This window comes from Hyperolius riggenbachi, chromosome 3, assembly GCF_040937935.1.
Source record: "Hyperolius riggenbachi isolate aHypRig1 chromosome 3, aHypRig1.pri, whole genome shotgun sequence".
Lineage (NCBI taxonomy): Eukaryota > Metazoa > Chordata > Amphibia > Anura > Hyperoliidae > Hyperolius > Hyperolius riggenbachi.
In genome coordinates, this window is record NC_090648.1 from 183,948,385 (window position 1) to 183,964,862 (window position 16,478).

General features: G+C 41.8%; 1 protein-coding gene and 1 long non-coding RNA gene across 2 annotated transcripts in view; one reads left to right on the plus strand and one right to left on the minus strand.

Moving 5' to 3' along the window:
- Window positions 1–16,478, plus strand: part of SHC4 (SHC adaptor protein 4) — a 130,050-nt gene that overhangs the window by 109,863 nt on the left and 3,709 nt on the right. Inside the window, exons 9-10 of the mRNA XM_068272512.1 lie at window positions 7,995–8,055; window positions 11,613–11,750. Of these exons, the coding sequence (XP_068128613.1) occupies window positions 7,995–8,055; window positions 11,613–11,750 (199 nt within the window). The remainder of the gene's footprint in view (window positions 1–7,994; window positions 8,056–11,612; window positions 11,751–16,478) is intronic.
- LOC137561247 (uncharacterized) overlaps window positions 1–16,478 on the minus strand; it is a 79,385-nt gene that overhangs the window by 27,114 nt on the left and 35,793 nt on the right. The gene's annotated exons all lie outside the window — the stretch shown is intronic.

The following is a 16,478-nucleotide window of genomic DNA, read 5'->3' on the forward strand; positions in this document are numbered from 1 at the left end:
GATCGCTCCCACGCCGCCGTCCTCCGCTGCCTGGATCCGCTGGTACCGGGTCCCGTCATTACCGCCAGTCGGCCGGCGGACGCGGCGAATTCTCCGCATCACAGGGGCTCCCTCCATACACTTACACTTGCGGCTGCCTACTGCGCAGCCGCATGCGTAAGGTTATGGAGGGAGCGCCTGTGATGCGGACAATAGGCCACATCCGCCGGAAGTGACGGGACCCGGTAGCGGCGATAGAGGAAGCGGAGGATGGCGGCGTGGGAGCGATCCAGGCTTATGGGGCTGGAAGAAGCCCCAGGTATGTATAAAAGCTTTTTCTATTTTCACACTCCATTCCTCTCTGGTTCCCTTTAACCTCCCTGGCAGTAAGCCCGTGCTGAGCACAGGCTATGCCGCCGTAAGGCACCACTCAGGCCCCGCTGGGCCGATTTGCATAATTTTTTTTTTGCTACACGCAGCTAGCAACTTTCTAGATGCGTGTGCAATGCGATCGCCGCCGCTACCCGCCGATCCGCCACTATTCGTCGCGCCGCGGCCCCCCAGACCCCGTGCGCTGCCTGGCCAATCAGTGCCAGACAGCGCTGTGGGGTGGATCGGAGTCCTCTCTGACGTCACGACGTCAATGACGTTATCCCGCCCGTCGTCATGGCGACGGGGGAAGCCCTCCAGGAGATCCCGTTCTTTGGGGCTGGGGGGATGCCGCTGAGCAGCGGCTATCATGTAGTGAGACCTTGTCTCGCTACATAAAAAAGAAAAATTTAAAAAAAAAAAAACTGATTTGCTGCCCCCTGGCGGATTTTTAGCAAACCGCCAGGAGGGTTAAGGAAGACCCTTTTTTATTGTATATGGTCCAGTTCCTTGCTTTGTATTTAAGATTTGTAAAAGTATTCCTTTATTTAGTTTTAAGCAATGATCTGCAATTGATTGGCAAATTTAATGTTTAAAACCTATTAGGGTGCTCCTCAGAAGTAGATTGCAATTTACTAACATGGCTGTTCAGTGTATTATCAATGTTACTATTGTCAATGCTGTATGTAAGAAATGGCCCTTTCATGACTGTTACTTCCTGAATAGCCTCTTTGTATCCTCCAGCACTGGGTCACTTCATAATTTGGGGGTCACTTATTTTATTATTAGATTATTTGGCTAGTCTTTCCTGGTACTGTTTACTCAGTAATGGGTCTTGACACACATTACACCATATTCCAAGAAACCTAACAATTAGGAGACCATCCTCACATTGGTTTTCCCTTTTTATTTTTGTAATGTTTCTTATTTAATAAAGATAATCAAGTTACAAGGGTCTGGAATCCAATTGTTTACAGCAATATATTTATTTATGAATCTTGTTACTTATCCCATCTCACATTTGAGCTCTGAGAGGTGGGGAGAGACAAGTTTCTCTCAGCTCAATAGTACACTATATTATAGTTTTGATAATTGCTGTAACAGTAACACATAAAGGCAGCTGTGTCTCTAAGGACATCGTAAGGAGCTGATAGATAACGGGTGATAGTCACGGCTAGAGAACTCGTTATACAGTATATGACATAGCACATTATTAACCTCCCTAGCGTTCTGGGCGAGCTGAGCTCGTCCAGTCACGCTGGAGGGCACCGCTCAGGCCCTGGTGGGCCGATTTGAATATTTTTTTTTTGAAACACGCAGCTAGCATTTTGCTAGCTGCATGTTTCTCCGATCGCCACCTTTCGCCGCCGCGTAATAGGGACCCCCCCCCCGAGCACAGCCTGGCCAATCAGTGCCAGGCAGCGCTGAGGGGTGGATCGGGACTCCCTATGACGTCACGACGTCAATGACGTCATTCCGTTCGTCGCCATGGCGACGGGGAAAGCCCTGAAGGAAATCCTGTTCAGAACGGGATTTCCTGACGGGCATAGGCGGTGATCGGAAGGGTGAGTGAGAATCGGAAGGGAGGGGGGTATCATGTAGCTAGTGCTAGGCTAGCTACATGATTAAAAAAAAAATTAGGTTTAAAAAACCATGCATCAAAACGCCAGGGAGGTTAAGTAGGTAGTTTGGGCACTGGCAGCACTTTGGTAAAATGGGCACCACATATACTGCAATGCTGATTGCAGCTATAGCAGTGTTCATTGAGTAAGTTGGGCGCCAGTGGTGTCTAATAAATATCGCAATTAGGCAACAAGAATCAAGAATATCGTCGGAGGGAGTTTTTAGTGACGAAGGCGCAAATTTTTGCGGTGCCTTTTGTACATGTACGCAACAGACTTTACCCTGCTTCAATCTTCCGTGGGTTTATGGTGCAATTTTTCTATGATCAGTCGAGTTTCAAAGTGTGAATGCGACTTTCTGACGATTTATGGGTGGAAATAATTTACATAGGGAAAACACATTGTGCTTTATGAACTGTGTGATTTTCTTGCTCACTCAACAACATTAACCCAAATGCATCATGCATGTGTGTATATAATAAAGGCTCCGGTTAAAAAGGGCGCCAGATATAAAACGATATTGAAGTTATTTAGCAAAATGGGTGCCAGGATATGACGTAAAATATAATTTATAATACCGATAGTCTAAATTTCCCCACTGTTACCTATATTTTTACGTTTAGTAAAATGTGCACCAGTAAAAGTGATGAAATATTGTTTAATTTATCATCGTGTACTACTTCATTCATATAGTAAAATGTCTTTAATACATACCAATATTTTACTATAACCTAACTCCTCCCTACTCTCACACAGAACCTAACCTTTACCCACCATTCCCTGTGGCGCTTAACCCTAAGACCCCCCCCCCCCCAATGGCGCCAAGCACTAAAACCCCCCCCGGTAGTGGCTAACCTCAACTTCCCCTGATGGTGCCTAACCTTACACCCCCCCCCCCCCCCTGGGTGGTGCCTAACCTTAACTGCCCCTGGTGGTATCAATACAAACTTTTATATAAAAAAAACAAAACTGCAGCGTTTTCTCTGTATTGTTTGAGAAAGACAGGAAGAATCTTTGTTTCAACATCATGTCATATACTGTAAAGCTCACTATACAATATTTTTGCCTAATTAGACCTTAGATTTGATACAAATGTTTAATTGGATGGAAATTGTGGTTAAACATGGTACTGTGGCTGTCCCACAATTGACCCGTTGGCGACATAATATGATTGGGATAGGCTTTTTTTACACAGTTGACCCAGGATATCACTTGCAGTATGGGCGCTGTAGTTGAATAGTGTATCGCCTTACTTTAATTTCTAGAAAGTTTTCTAAAAAGTTCTAGCAACTGCAGACTAAAGTTTTGCTGACATCCAGTTACCAGATATGGTCAAGCAGATGCCAATAATACCAGCTTGCGTGTAAAGTTTACACAAACGCTATGCAGCTTGGAATAGGACAAGTCAACATCAGAAGGAAGTACATATGATTGGCTCAATTCCAAGCTGCATATAATTTGCATTCATTTTGCATACAAACCAGAATTGTTGGCATCTCACTGTCTATCTCTACTAGACATGATCTATTTCTTTCTGCTATTTCTACACAAATTCTCCTCCTGCATTGACTGGCAAGATATGCGTCAAGGAAAAATTCCTGTATTACTTCTGTAAGTAAAGACAGGCCAATGCTGAAAAATGGGGACTTATTAGTCACTAAGTTTGGGGATGCTGCTTTTGTAAAGCAGTGGCTGGATAGTGTATTAAGAGCTCTGCTTCTGACACAGGAGACCTGGATTAGAATCTTAGCTCTTCCTGTTCAGTAAGCCAGCCCCTATTCAGTGAGGAGACCCTAGGCAAGACTCTAGCACTATAATATAATATATAGCGCAATATGCTCTGTATTTGAAGGCTTTACTGCAACAATAAAAACGCGTATACTGCATTCAAAACTTGTCAGTGCTCTTAACATGAGACAATCATCTGCACTATACAGTGGGATGCGAAAATTTCGGCAACCTTGTTAATAGTCATGATTTTCCTGTATTTTGAGAATTGAAATTAAGTTTATTGGATTTACAGACAGTGTGCAATAATAGTTTAATTAAAATTAGGCAGGTGCATACATTTGTTGTCATTTTATTGATTCCAAAACCTTTAGAACTAATTATTGGAACTCAAATTGGCTTGGTAAGCTCAGTGACCCCTGAAATACATCCACAGGTGAATCCAATTATGAGAAAGAGTATTTAAGAGGGTCAATTGCAAGTTTCCCTCCACTTAATTTTCTCTGAAGAGTAACAACATGGGGGTCTTAAAACAACTCTCAAATTACCTGAATTCAAAGATTCTTCACCATCATGGTTTAGGGGAAGGATACAGAAAGCTGTGTCAGACATGCCAGCTGTCTGTTAGGAACATATTAAAGAGATGGAAGACCACATGCTCAGTTCAAGTTAAGGCTCGAAGTGAAAGACCAAGAAAAATCTCGGATAGACAGAAGCGACGAATGGTGAGAACCATCAGAGTCAATCCACAGACCAGCACCAAAGACCTACAACATCATCTTGCTGCAGATGGAGTCACTGTGCATCATTGAACCATTTGGCGCACTTTACACAAGGAAATGCCGAGGAAGGCATTTCAACGCCCACAGCACAAACAGAGCCACTTGAGGCAGGGCTGGAGCTACCATAGGAAAAAATGGGCAATTGCCCCAGGGCCCCAGAGCCTGTAGGGGCCCCCAAGGTGTCCCTCTCCCATCTTAACTGTTGCTCCCCAGGGACTCTGCAGAGTCTGTTAAGTTGGGAGGTGATTGGGGGAGAGTCAACAGCCAGCTCTTGGGCCCAGGAGGGAAATTTGGCTGCAACAAAGGGCCTCTAATGGCGCTTTTTGGTCGGGGGGTGTCTGTTGGGGGGCGCCCAGGCTAATTTTGCCCTAGGGCCCCATTGTTACTTGAACCGGCCCTGACTTGAGGTATGCTTAAGCACATTTGGACAAGCCAGCTTCATTTTGGAATAAGGTACTGTGGACTGATGAAACTAAAATTGAGTTATTTGGGCATTACAAGGGGCGTTATGCATGGAGAAAAAAACACAGCATTCCAAGAAAAATACCTGCTACCTACAGTAAAATATGGTGGTGGTTCCATCATGCTGTGGGAATGTGTGGCCAGTGCAGGGACTGGGAATCTTGTCAAAGTTGAGGGACGCATGGATTCCACTCAGTATCAGCAGATTCTAAAGACCAATGTCCAGGAATCAGTGACAAAGCTGAACCTGCAGCGGGTCTGGATCTTTCAACAAGACAGCGACCCTAAACACTGCTCAAAATCCACTAAGGCATTCCTGCAGAGGAACAAGTACAACGTTCTGGAATGGCCATCTCAGTCCCCAGACCTGAATATAATTGAAAATCTGTAGTGAGTTGAAGAGAGCTGTCCGTGCTCGGAAGCTATCAAACCTGAATGAACTAGAGATGTTTTGTAAAGAGGAATGGTCCAAAATAACTTCAGGCCTCTTTCACAGTAGGACGTTGCGTTTTGATGCGACGTTAAAGTCACAACACAATTTACAACGCAACGCCCCAAAAAGGTCGCAACGCAACTTAATGCCCCGTTATCGTTGCATACAGTAGAGCATACAGGCAATGAAAGGTATGCTTCCAAGTCATTACTGAGCATGTGCAAACAGTCTAACGCAGCTAATAACGTGTATAACGCACTGCATGCAGTACTTTCACTTAACGTTCAGCGTTAGACACCAAAGCAACGTGTGCACTGTGAACAGGGCATTGATTTTTCATTGCAGTGAGTTATTCTGCATTAAATGTTGTTTTAACGTGCGGCTTTAACATCACTATGTGAAAGAGGCCTCCACCAGAATCCAGACTCTCATTGGAACCTACAGGAAGTGTTTAGAGGCTGTAATTTCTGCAAAAGGAGGATCTACTAAATATTAATTTCATTTCTTTTCTGTGGTGCCCAAATGTTTGCACCTGCCTAATTTTGTTTAAACAATTATTGCACACTTTCTGTAAATCCAATAAACTTAATTTCACTTCTCAAATATGACTGTGTGTGTCTCCTATATGATATATTTAACTGACATTTTTTATCGCAACAACCAACGATTTATACAGGAAAATCATGACAATTAACAAGGTTGCCCAAGCCTTCGCATCCCACTGTGCCTTTATGTTTGCAATAAACACAATATGAAAGCACCTTTCCAGATAAAAATATTGTTACTTCCTAGCCTGCTCTTCCCACCTCCTGTGCAGTAAATAAACAGATGTGATAGGTTTTTTTTTTTTGTAATGCTGTAATTCATTATTGAACAGCTCAGTCACATGGCTCATGGTGTACTTACTCTAATGGTGGACAAAAGAAGAGAAAGGGGAAGCCCTGAATGCACCACTCTAGACAGTAATTCAAAATGTATATAAAGTCATCTTTATTAGAACATCAAAAATAAAATACATAAAAACAAGAACGTGAGTCTGGGGTCCCAAAGATATTACACATGAATAATTGAATAAATATACTAGTAGTTTATAAAGAGGTATGCTGACGGTATAATAAATAAATAGGTAAACCTTTCAATGGTGCAAAATTAATAAACGTGAAAGTCACAGCGGTAAAGTTATGTACGTCACTGTAACCTAATTTGCAAAAGAGGCCTGGTGTAGCCAACAAAAATATATATACTTGTCATTAAGTGATACAGGCACCAAATAGTGATTGAAAAAATATATATATTATGATATCTGGGACGAAAAAATTAAAACGTGTGTACACCCCAAAAAGATGGTACCTGTATACATGAAATGACTAAGGTGCATTAAAATAAGTACAAAATTGCAATGCAGTATGCAATAAAAGATGCTTATGTGCAGACAGTAATCGATGGAGGACAATCCATGAGTAGGAAATGACAATGCAATAATACAGACAGGTGTATGTCAAAAAAGTATGTGCAAAGAACAGCGAAGGGCGCACCGAGGCAGAAGAAAAGGTAATAGGTACAGCCGCTGGACTTACTGAATGGTGGCCATACACGTTACAACCAAAAGGTTCAATTTTGCCCCAATTCGACCAAAACAATCGATTGTATGAAAAAAGTGCACGTTTTTTTTCCGATCAGTAAATACGTTCGGAATTGTCATTTTTTCTAGATAACAATTTATTGGAAAGGTTGGAAAAATGAGATCAATTTAGTTAGAGATTGAGTGGTGTGTAGTAGATTTTCAGTCCGATCGATTTCCGATTCGATTGTTATCTTTTCTTATCTATTTTCATTCACGCCTATGAGAAATCGATCAGAAAAACGATCGAAAATAAGATCGGACATGTCAGAAATGATCTAACGAACCATCTATCTAACACAAAATTGTATGGAGTGTACCTAGCATAAGACATGACTATACACTCCAGTGCAGAACTGTAGCACTTTAACTTTTCCTTTTTAGCAGCCCATGGTTAGAGAAGCAGGCATGAATTTAAAGAGAACCCGAGGTGTGTTTAAAGAATGTTATCTGCATACAGAGGCTGGATCTGCCTATACAGCCCAGCCTCTGTTGCTATCCCAAACCCCACTAAGGTCCCCCTGCACTCTGCAATCCCTCATAAAACACAGCTGTGCTGTGAGGCTGTGTTTACATCTGTAGTGTCAGTCTCAGCTGCTCCCCCGCCTCCTGCATAGCTCCGGTCCCTGCCCTCGTCCCTTCCCTCCAATCAGCAGGGAGGGAAGGGATGCAGGCGGGGACTGGAGTTCTGCAGGAGGCGGGGAGAGCAGCAGACTGACACTATAGAGATAAACACAGCCAGCTCTGACAAGCTGTTTGTCAGCAGCATGGCTGTGATTTATGAGGGATTGCAGAGTGCAGGGGGACCTTAGGGGGGTTTGGGATAGCAACAGAGGCTGGGCTGTATAGGCAGATCCAGCCTCTGTATGCAGATAATATTCTTCAAACCCACCTCGGGTTCTCTTTAAGGGACAGTTTAACTAGGGTGGGCTTTAATGAAAACTACACACTGTCCCAAATTCCTCATAAAATGTACTAAGTATTTCATTTATTTTTAGACTTGCCAAACGAATAGTGCCATCATATATGAAAACTGTTTAGAGAGCCAGCAGACGCCAGGTAAGATATATGTATTGTCCTGTTGCTGCATTACTTTCTTTCTTTTTTTTTTTAAAGAGATATTTATGTATATATTATTTTTTAGTCAACTCTTTGAACTCCATGAGTTCTGGCAATCGGTAGTACATGATTGCATTGCTGCACATTGTACATAACTTATGGTCGTTATGTTAAATTGATATTTAACTTGATATTTTTTTCTATTGTATGTCCTATTCCACACTAGCCCTGTACATACTGAACCCAATTCCGAGCACGACCCAGTCGTGTTTGGCGAAATAAAAGATTCTAAAGGTCATCCACAAAGTAGCAGCTGTTTGCTTTTAACTGCCACACAAGGTATTCTTTCTGTTTATTTTAAGGTGCATTTGTCAGGTTAGCCTCTCCTTTTGCTGCACCGCTTGTCACGTGACTGCAGAATGCTGGTAACTGTTTGTTCAGCAGCATTAACATTAAGCAACAAGAATAACATTTAACAATAAGAATAGACCTTCACAATCTACCATTAACAGTTACATGCTGACCAACTTGCTATTGGACTCTCAGTATGTGTTATACAGGACTGTGCTTCCACCAATCAATACACAACTTCATGGGCACCAGTTCACTATTAACATCTTTTTTATAACACTTTAAACATATTTAATGTACTTTGTTCACAATACAAAGTAGTGAGATGTTATACATCACCCGTTAGAGCCATTCAGCAATAGAGACAAAAACCAAGTCGACATACGTTTTGACACTTTTTCTCCTGGGACATAATTTTTCAGCTTCTGTTTAAATTAACTTTTCAGCACTCTGCAGTTAAAAAAGAACCAAAAATGAGGTGGAAAAGTACTGTCAAATTATTCTGCGCATTTTCCTGCTTGCTGGTGGCTTAAAAGGAATTTTATTGATAAGGTATCACCTAAGAGAAAACTTAGAACTTAGAACTTCATGTATTGAATAAGGGCCAGTGGCCCATATGCAATTCACTTTTTTGGCTTGGTGAGATTTTCACACATTGGCATAAAATGCCTTTTAAACCAATAACAACGAAACACTTGAAAAGCACCAGCAAGCAAGAAAATACTCAAAATAATTTTGATAGTACTTTTTCCCCATGTTTTGTGTTCTTTTTCAATTGTAAAATGCTTAAACGTTATTTTAAAGAGAATATGACAATTATCTCCTAGGAGAAAAAAAATATTGCATATGGGCCAGTGTGTCTAATATTACATAAATTGCTTCCTTCATTTTTGAATAATTACGTAGAAACGGCTGCTACTTTTTAGATGAATAATATATATATATATATTGACTTAAAGTTACTTTTATTCATTCAGCAAGTCATTTTTTGACGGGAAATGACATAGGCGTCTCCCATAAGATGATCAGACAATGTACATGAAGCATTATTGTGGAATAAAACATTTCTCAGCTTTTAATTACATTTGAGCAAAAAGTGTCCAGTCCAAAATTATTCATATCCTTGACAATAATCAATAGAAAAGCCTTTATTGGCTATTACAGCAATCAAACACTTCCTATAATTGTAGATTTTTGCATGTCTCTGCAGGTATTTTTGCCCATTCATTTTTAGCAATGAGCTTCAATTCTTTCAGGTTGGAGGGTCGTCTTGCCATCACCTTGATCTTTAGCTCCCTTCACAGATTCTCAATTGGATTCAAGTCCAAAATGTTAATGTTGTTGTCTGTTAACCATTTCTTCACCACTTTTGCTGTGTGTCATGCTGAAATGTCCACTGGTGCCCAAGGCAAAGTTTCTCTGAAGACTGCTCGATGTTGTTGTTGAGAATCCTCATGTATTACTCTTTTTTTGATGGTGCCATTTACTGTGATTCGGTTCCCTCGTCCATTGGCTGAAAAACACCCCTAAAGCATTAGGTTTCCACAATAATGCCTCTTGTACATCATCTTATTATCTTTTGGGAGACACCTATGTCATTTCCCATTAAAAAAATAGTTTCTGGTTGACTAAAAGTAACTTTAAAGAGAACCCCAGGTGGGTTCTAAGAATCCTAATTGCACACAGAGGTTGGGTCTGCATACAATACCCAGCCTCTGTTGCTATACAGTTCCCCTCACAGGCCCCCCGCGCTCTGCTATGACTCCACAAATCATATGCCGTGCTAAGCGACACACAGCGTGTCGACAGCCGGTGTACTGACAGATGCAACCCCGCAGGTTGTGCAGCCCCGCATGTGCAGTAGGAACCTGCGTCCCATTAAATTGTGCAGCCACATAAAACGTCCTAAATATCCCCACTTCCGCACCACTTACACTCCCGAAATTTTTAGTCTTGGGAGGGGAGCACCCAATCTAGCTCTGTGCCGAATTGCAGCCCCCAAGCCCCGCTAGTTCCCGAGATAGGTTTGCTGTAATCAGTCTTGGGAATCAGCGGGGCTCGGGGGCTGCAATTCAGCACAGAGCTAGATCGTGGGGGGGAAGGGTGTCCCCTGTCGGGAGTGTACGTGGTGCGGAAGCGGAGATATTTCAGGAAAATAATATCTAACTTCCCACTGAGCATGCGTGATACTCAGTGAGGAAGGCTGCTTCCGGGCTGCACTATCTGATATTACACCGGCTGTTTATGTCTGTACTGTCAGTCTCGCCGCTCCCCCACCTTCTCTATGTCGCCGCTCCCCGCCGCTTCCCTTCCCGCTGATTGGAGGGAACAGACGAGGGTGGGGAAAGGTGACAGAGGAGGCGGGGAAGCGGCGAGACTGACAGTACAATTTATGGGGTCACAGCAGAGCACAGGGGGGGCCTGTGGGGGGAACTGTATAGCAACAAAGGCTGGGTATTATATGCAGACCCAGCCTCTGTGTGCAATTAGGATTTTTAGAACCCAACTCGGGTACTCTGTAAGTCAAAATTTGCCAGGGGTATGAATAATTATGGGCAGCACTGTATCTGTATGTGCCAATTGAAGTTAAACTTTGTTTTATAAAGACTGGAATGAATTAGAAGCTCTTTTAGGATTTAAATATCATCTGTGTCCCCGACAGAGAATTCCCTATCAGATTTATCAAAACCAGTGCACAGAAAATTGGAGCAAAATTATTTCAAATATGAAGTAGGTGCTCTTAGTGACCAATCAGAATATCTGCTTATTTTACCAGATTTCCTCAAAGTTTAATAGGATTGGGTTTCAATACATCTGCTCCAATTTACTTTGCTTGGTTTCACAGACACATCTGGCACTTGGGGAGAAAGTGAGGTGAAACAATATTCAGGTTACATTCACAGTGGGAGCTGCGTTGTGTTTCCTGTAAAAACAGGAATTCAACAGAGAGGAAAAGTTGCATTGTGTGTTAAATAATGTGTAGTGAAGTGAACCATACTGTCAATTAAACAAATGCTTCACTGCCACTGTCCCTCCTCTACTCACCATAGCAACAGATGCGCTGCTCTACTAAAGCAGAGCAAATTGTCCATACAGCCCTCAGACCTACAATCTGGATCATGTATATTCAGCTTTTGGAAACTTATTTTTGGAGCAAAGGATTTTTGTAAATGATGCTACAACTTCGTTTCTTTGTATTTCGAAAGGTCTACCTGATCAGAATGGACAGGAATTAGCATCAGGTCGGGAAAAACTTTTTGATGATCCATCTTACATAAACACAGTGCCAAAATCAGACAATCCAGAAAACACTCAGGTTTCCAAGAAAGACTCTAGAAATCCAGGTATGCAAATACATGTTTCTTTCTGTTACTACAGAAAATGTAAAATCCAACAAGTCCAGGGCAGGCACAAATGTTTTCCCTGCCTTGTGTAGTCATCTCAGTAGCAGATTTTTTTTTTTTTTTTATCCGTGTATTATTTCCATGACACTGTTGTTTTTTTTCAACTTTCTTTTTATTGAAAACTTTTTTAAATAATGTTAAAGGCAAAAATAAACTGAAAAATAAAGTGAGGAAACACTCAATGCAAAAAAGATATAACAACAACAACCATGTATTTATACAATATAAGGTGCGCTGGAAAATAAACTATATAAATAGAAACCTATTAAAGTTCCCTTACGGGTTAAATACTTTATTATATGCAATTGCAAGTAAAAACAACCATGTATTGGATGGCATGGGATATGGAGCACAAACGGCAAGTTTAGAGGCAGTAACTGTATTAAACTCACAAATGGTACAACAGTAGTGACCAACTTCATGGAACCACCAAGATGAAGAGGACAGGTGAAAGATGTAGAGCCCAGTAACACGCCAGGTAGCCATAGATTCAATGAAGGGAGGACCTAGTGGACCATGGCCCTCAGGCTAAGTAATTTGGCAGGCCTATTTCAAATAGAGCTAGTAATACGTTCTAAGGAATATGTTTCAGTGATCTTGAGTAATAAGGTACTTCGATACCCTTATGCTAAGAAAAAAAATCGCCTTTGAAGTCAGGAGACCTATTACTGGCCAGTTCCTAGAGTGCTCCTTGCTGTAGGCTGCAGTCTTTCCAGAGTGTTTATTTTGTACTCTGCCCTCTTGTAGTCTTATGTGAGCCAAGCAGAAGCTTGGCCTATTGAGCTATTTATCTCTGCTGCTTCACTCATAGCCAAGTGCTTAAAGGGACACTTAAGTCAAACAAAAAAAAGAGTTTTTCTCACCTGGGGCTTCCAATAGCCCCCTGCAGCTGTCCGGTGCCCTCGCCGTCTCCCTCCGATCCTCCTGACCCCGCCGGCAGCCACTTCCTGTTTCGGTGACAGGAGCTGACAGGCTGGGGACGCGAGTGATTCTTCGCGTTCCTGGCCACAATAGCGCCATCTATGTTGCTATAGCATATATCATATGCCATATAGCAGCATAGAGGGTGCTAATGTGTCTAGGAACGCGAAGAATCACTCGCATCCCCAGCCTGTCAGCTCCTGTCACTGAAACAGGAAGTGGCATGCTTGGGGGGGCCAGGAGGATCTTAGGGAGACGGCGAGGGTACCGGACAGCTGCAGGGGGCTATTGGAAGCCCTAGGTGAGTAAAACTCATTTTTTTTGTTTGACTTAAGTGTCCCTTTAAAACTGGATTTATGCTGCAGAAATTTGATTTCAAACAAAGAAATACAACATTAAAACACACTTGTCACTACAATATCAGATGGTATTTTCATACTTTGGTCTTGACATAGGCTTTAATTAAGGTGGAAGTCCAGTCAACACTTGTTTCATAGGGATAGAATGGTTCAGTTTCAAGTTGAAATTGCTCTCTGTGTTCCCACTGGGGAAGACTCTTGGCATTTCCGGATATTCCTGGCCCAGAAAAGCCTGACGGATCAGGGTCTATAGCTAAACATTTTAGAAGCAGAGTATTAGCAGAACAGGAAGGCAATCTGCATGGTTTAAAAGGAAATAAATGTCAGCCTCCATATTTTTCTCACTTCAGGCTCCCTTTACATAAATCATATTCAAGTATGGAAGCAGAGATTTTGGGCACAGAGGTATCTGGCGTGCTTGGGCAGTGTCATAGATTGCAATATTAAATATTAATGTGGTTATATTGTGCCTGGGAAGCTTAATTCTAGCTCAAAGTTGGGCAAGCAGCTCTGGCTTTGGGAAGCAATACAGACGGATTGGTATGTAGGCCGGGGTTTAGCAAGTGTAATGGTGCAAGGTTCAGCAAGATATTGGCAATGGTGCCCACTAATGGTACAAACTTCGTCCAATCTTACCAAATCTATGTAATAGGGTAAACTGATTGGACAGCAAATTTACAATTTTATACAAGCTGTACAATAAGTACTTGTTACCCATAACAAAGTGTCATATCTTCAGTGTTGTCCCATGCAAAGAAATAAAATATTTACAAAAATCTGAGAGCTGTACTCACTTTTGTGAGATACTATATGTAATATGCCTTTTAATAAGCCTCTCTTACATATACAGTAATAATGTGCATTTAATGATAATTTAAAGAACCACTATTGCAAAAATGGTAATATATACATATAAGGAGTACGTCTCCTGGAGTAAAATGCACTATACTTCTTTTCTTTTATGTTGCGGCCACTTACAGTAGGTAGTAAAAAAAAAATGACATTTTTTACTGGTCCATCTCCTCATGAGGGATTCTCAGTATTTCCTGTATTCTTAACAGAAGCACTCTCTGGAAAGGATCTATGCAAAGATGCTGGCCGGCTTCCTTAGACTCGGTTCACACATAAAAAGTGTCCAGTCCTGTTCTGTAGGTTTTGTTTCTATGGGTGTGTTCACACATAAAAGGTGTACAGTTCCAATCCTGACAAGTACAGGTCCTTCTAAAAAAATTAGCATATTGTGATAAAGTTCATTATTTTCTGTAATGTACTGATAAACATTAGACTTTCATATATTTTAGATTCATTACACACAACTGAAGTAGTTCAAGCCTTTAATTGTTTTAATATTGATGATGTTGGCATACAGCTCATGAAAACCCCAAATGCCTATTAAAAAAATTAGCATATTTCATCCGACCAATAAAAGAAAAGCGTTTTTTAAAACAACAAAAGTCAACCTTAAAATAATTATGTTCAGTTATGCACTCAATACTTGGTCGGGAATCCTTTTGCAGAAATGACTGCTTCAATGCGGCGTGGCATGGAGGCAATCAGCCTGTGGCACTGCTCAGGTGTTATGGAGGCCCAGGATGCTTCGATAGCGGCCTTAAGCTCCTCCAGAGTGTTGGGTCTTGCGTCTCTCAACTTTCTCTTCGCAATATCCCACAGATTCTCTATGGGGTTCAGGTCAGGAGAATTGGCAGGCCAATTGAGTACAGTAAACCATTTACCAGTGGTTTTGGCACTGTGAGCAGGTGCCAGGTCGTGCTGAAAAATGAAATCTTCATCTCCATAAAGCTTTTCAGCAGATGGAAGCATGAAGTGCTCCAAAATCTCCTGATAGCTCGCTGCATTGACCCTGCCCTTGATAAAAGACAGTGGACCAACACCAGCAGCTGACATGGCACACCAGACCATCACTGACTGTGGGTACTTGACACTGGACTTCAGGCATTTTGGCATTTCCCTCTCCCCAGTCTTCCTCCAGACTCTGGCACCTTGATTTCCGAATGACATGCAAAAGTTTCTTTCATCCGAAAAAAGTACTTTGGACCACTGAGCAACAGTCCAGTGCTGCTTCTCTGTAACCCAGGTCAGGCGCTTCTGCCGCTGTTTCTGGTTTCAAAAGTGGCTTGACCTGGGGAATGCGGCACCTGTAGCCCATTTCCTGCACACGCCTGTACACGGTGGCTCTGGATGTTTCTACTCCAGACTCAGTCCACTGCTTCCGCAGGTCCCCCAAGGTCTGGAATCGGTCCTTCTCCACAATCTTCCTCAGGGTCCGGTCACCTCTTCTCGTTGTACAGCGTTTTCTGCCACACTTTTTCCTTCCCACAGACTTCCCACTGATGTGCCTTGATACAGCACTCTGGGAACAGCCTATTCGTTCAGAAATTTCTTTCTGTGTCTTACCCTCTTGCTTGAGGGTGTCAATGATGGCCTTCTGGACAGCAGTCAGGTCGGTAGTCTTACCCACGATTGCGGTTTTGAGTAATGAACCAGGCTGGGAGTTTTTAAAAGCATCCGGAATCTTTTGCAGGTGTTTTAGAGTTAATTAGTTGATTCAGCTGATTAGGTTAATAGCTCGTTTAGAGAACCTTTTCATGATATGCTAATTTTTTGAGATAGGAATTTTAGGTTTTCATGAGCTGTATGCCAAAATCATCAATATTAAAACAATAAAAGGCTTGAACTACTTCAGTTGTGTGTAATGAATCTAAAATATATGAAAGTCTAATGTTTATCAGTACATTACAGAAAATAATGAACTTTATCACATTATGCTATTTTTTTGAGAAGGACCTGTAAAACTGATAGAACACTGATGCAAAACTGACAGGACTGGACCAGAAATGTATACATTTTATGCATGAACCAAGCATTGCTCGTTTGCACAATATTTTGTCAGCTGGACTGAGCAAATGCCATTAAGTAAGTGCTTTTGAAAAAAAAAGCAACTCCTGAGAATCCCCCATGTGGAGATGCACTAGTCCAAAACCTGTCATTTTTAGTACCTACTTCAAGTGATGGCAACATAAGAAATAAGTAATTTACAGTGAATTTTACTCTGGGGCAAATGTACATTTTATATAATGCACATGTATTTTAAAATGTGTAATTTTCACCGTAGTAGTCCTTTCTATTTCAAACATGTTATAGAGTTTTTCAAGCATTTTAACATAACAAGCAAATCAAGCAGCAACACACAGAATATTTTAGGCTCAAAGGCCTCAAGTCACATTTGTGAAACAGGAGCATAGCTACATTCACAATTACACTGTATGCCTCCTCCTGAGCTCGGATAGGCTCTTTGAGGCATATGGCTTTGCAACTGCTACAGCACCAGGTTCTATGCTCTCATTGTTGCATTGAAAAATGAAGATAT